The sequence below is a fragment of the Phascolarctos cinereus genome, unplaced genomic scaffold (assembly GCF_003287225.1).
Source record: "Phascolarctos cinereus isolate Bilbo 61053 unplaced genomic scaffold, phaCin_HiC Scaffold_3;HRSCAF=262, whole genome shotgun sequence".
Taxonomy (NCBI): domain Eukaryota; kingdom Metazoa; phylum Chordata; class Mammalia; order Diprotodontia; family Phascolarctidae; genus Phascolarctos; species Phascolarctos cinereus.
Window position 1 is genome coordinate 173,926,189 of NW_027555736.1, and position 1,847 is coordinate 173,928,035.

The 1,847-nt window shown below is 45.3% G+C and overlaps 1 protein-coding gene across 1 annotated transcript; it reads right to left on the reverse strand.

Annotated features, from left to right (window-relative positions):
• Positions 1-650: 650 nt before the first annotated feature.
• On the reverse strand, positions 651-1,640 carry LOC110205691 (epididymal secretory protein E3-beta-like). The gene has a single exon (XM_020982465.2). The coding sequence runs from the start codon at positions 1,625-1,627 to the stop codon at positions 1,187-1,189; it is 441 nt and encodes a 146-aa protein (XP_020838124.2). The 5' UTR covers positions 1,628-1,640; the 3' UTR covers positions 651-1,186.
• Between the last annotated feature and the right edge of the window lie 207 nt (positions 1,641-1,847).

Here is a 1,847-nt window from a genome sequence, read left to right on the forward strand (position 1 = left end):
GGGACTATAGAATGATAGATAAAAAGCTGGAAGTGTCCTTAGAGGTCTTGTAGTCCAACCCGCTCATTTTACATGTGAGGAAATTAAGTCCTAAACAGATTAGTGACTAGCCCAAGGTTCTGAGTACAGCAGTTCTCCTGAACTAATCCTGTTTTCAGTGTCTGCAGAATTGTCTGTCTCTCAATGCTGACCTGAGTTGGGGGAATATTCTGGTCTGCTGTCTGATTCTCTTGTTTTTGAAATGCTGCAGGTGGCCCTGGTGGATAAGATGGTATCTGTTCTGCATGGCATGGGTCCTGCCTTAGGCTTCCTTTCTGCCTCTAACTGACTTTTCTTGCTTTGTTTCACACCCCACTATTTCCTAACCACAGATTAGGAAGCCTAACCCACTGCACACAGGTTGAAGGATCCTAGAGATAGCACTGGTGGAGAAATCAGAAGACATCTAGTCCAACTCCTTGACGTACAGAGAACGAAACTGAAGACGTGAGAGATTAAGTAAAATAAAGGCATAGACCTAATAAATGATGGATCTGGGATTCAAATCCAGACTACAAGGTCAGTGCTCTTCCACCACGCACGCCACAGCCTTGACTGTAAGTGTTTAACCCAAACTCATATAAACACATGCACATCTTCAAGCCTTGAAGTGAAAGGAAGAACATTTTATTCAGTGAAAGGGAGAATTGTCAACTCATGAAGATATTGGTAGATCTGATTAGAAGAAAAGTTCTGTTCTCTCCTAATCATTTTGCCATCTCCCCCAACTATCCTAAGTCCCTCTCCTGCCTTATATCTCTCAGGGAGAAAAACTTGATTAGAACTTGCTGGATCCTTTTCCTTTATGAATGTCTCTACCTTGCACCACTTTTATGAGGTGAGGAATGAATCTCTGCCCTTCTGATATCTGATATCTCTGTTCCAATTTCTTAGCCTTTCGATCCTCTCTTCCTTTGGTGATTGGGGGTGAAGGAAAGGTGTGTGTGTGGAGGGGGGGGGAAATAGTTTAGAGGGTAGGGTGATGTGGTGGCTCAGATTCTTTCCATTGTTGAGAAATAAACTACTAACTTCAGTAAACTTATTCAGTGTTCAATCCTTGGGCTGGACAGGAAAACATAAGCCCAGGCGGCCAATAGCCTCTATTATCCAGGGAACTTCAGCTTGCGGCATAAGTAGAGACAGCCCCCTAGTTTGAAATTTTCCTCTTCACCTTGGTGTCCTCTAGGCTCACAGGGAATCCACTCAGGCCACAGTGGAGTTCTAAATAGCTATAGCTGCTGGTGCCCCTGTAGCCTTGACCAGACTCCAACTGCTCACAGGTAAGGATTTTGAAGGGTTCCTTGCTCCATACTCGTACATTCTCATAGCGATCTAACCCATCCCTATAGCATATATCTTCTATCTGGCTCCAAATAGCATAGATGAAAGTATGGGAGGCTTTGCCCTTCAGAGAGCCAATGGCACCCATAAGACCTTCACAGCTCAGCTGGCTGAAATCCAGGCCCAGGCTGAGATGGTGTTGCTTCATGAACTCTTGCCAGGCTAGGTCTTCAGAGTATCCAGGAAGCACCCACAGAGGAAGCAGCATCAACAAGACAGGGCCTGTGCCATTCAAAACAGATGCCATCTTATCCACCAGGGCCACCTGCAGTATTTCAAAAGCAAGAGAATCAGATAGCAGACCAGAATATTCTCCCAACTCAGGTCAGCATTGAGAGAGACGATTCTGCAGACACTGAAAACAGGGTCAGTTCAGGAGCACATTGTACTCAGAATACTCTAGCACTCAGAAAGGTGCTGGGGAGTGGGTTAAGAGGAAGTTCCAGACTCATACAGCACCAGACACA

Excerpts from the sequence above, each read along its gene's own strand:
- LOC110205691 (XM_020982465.2), bottom strand. The coding sequence starts at position 1,627 with ATGGCATCTGTTTTGAATGGCACAGGCCCTGTCTTGTTGATGCTGCTT.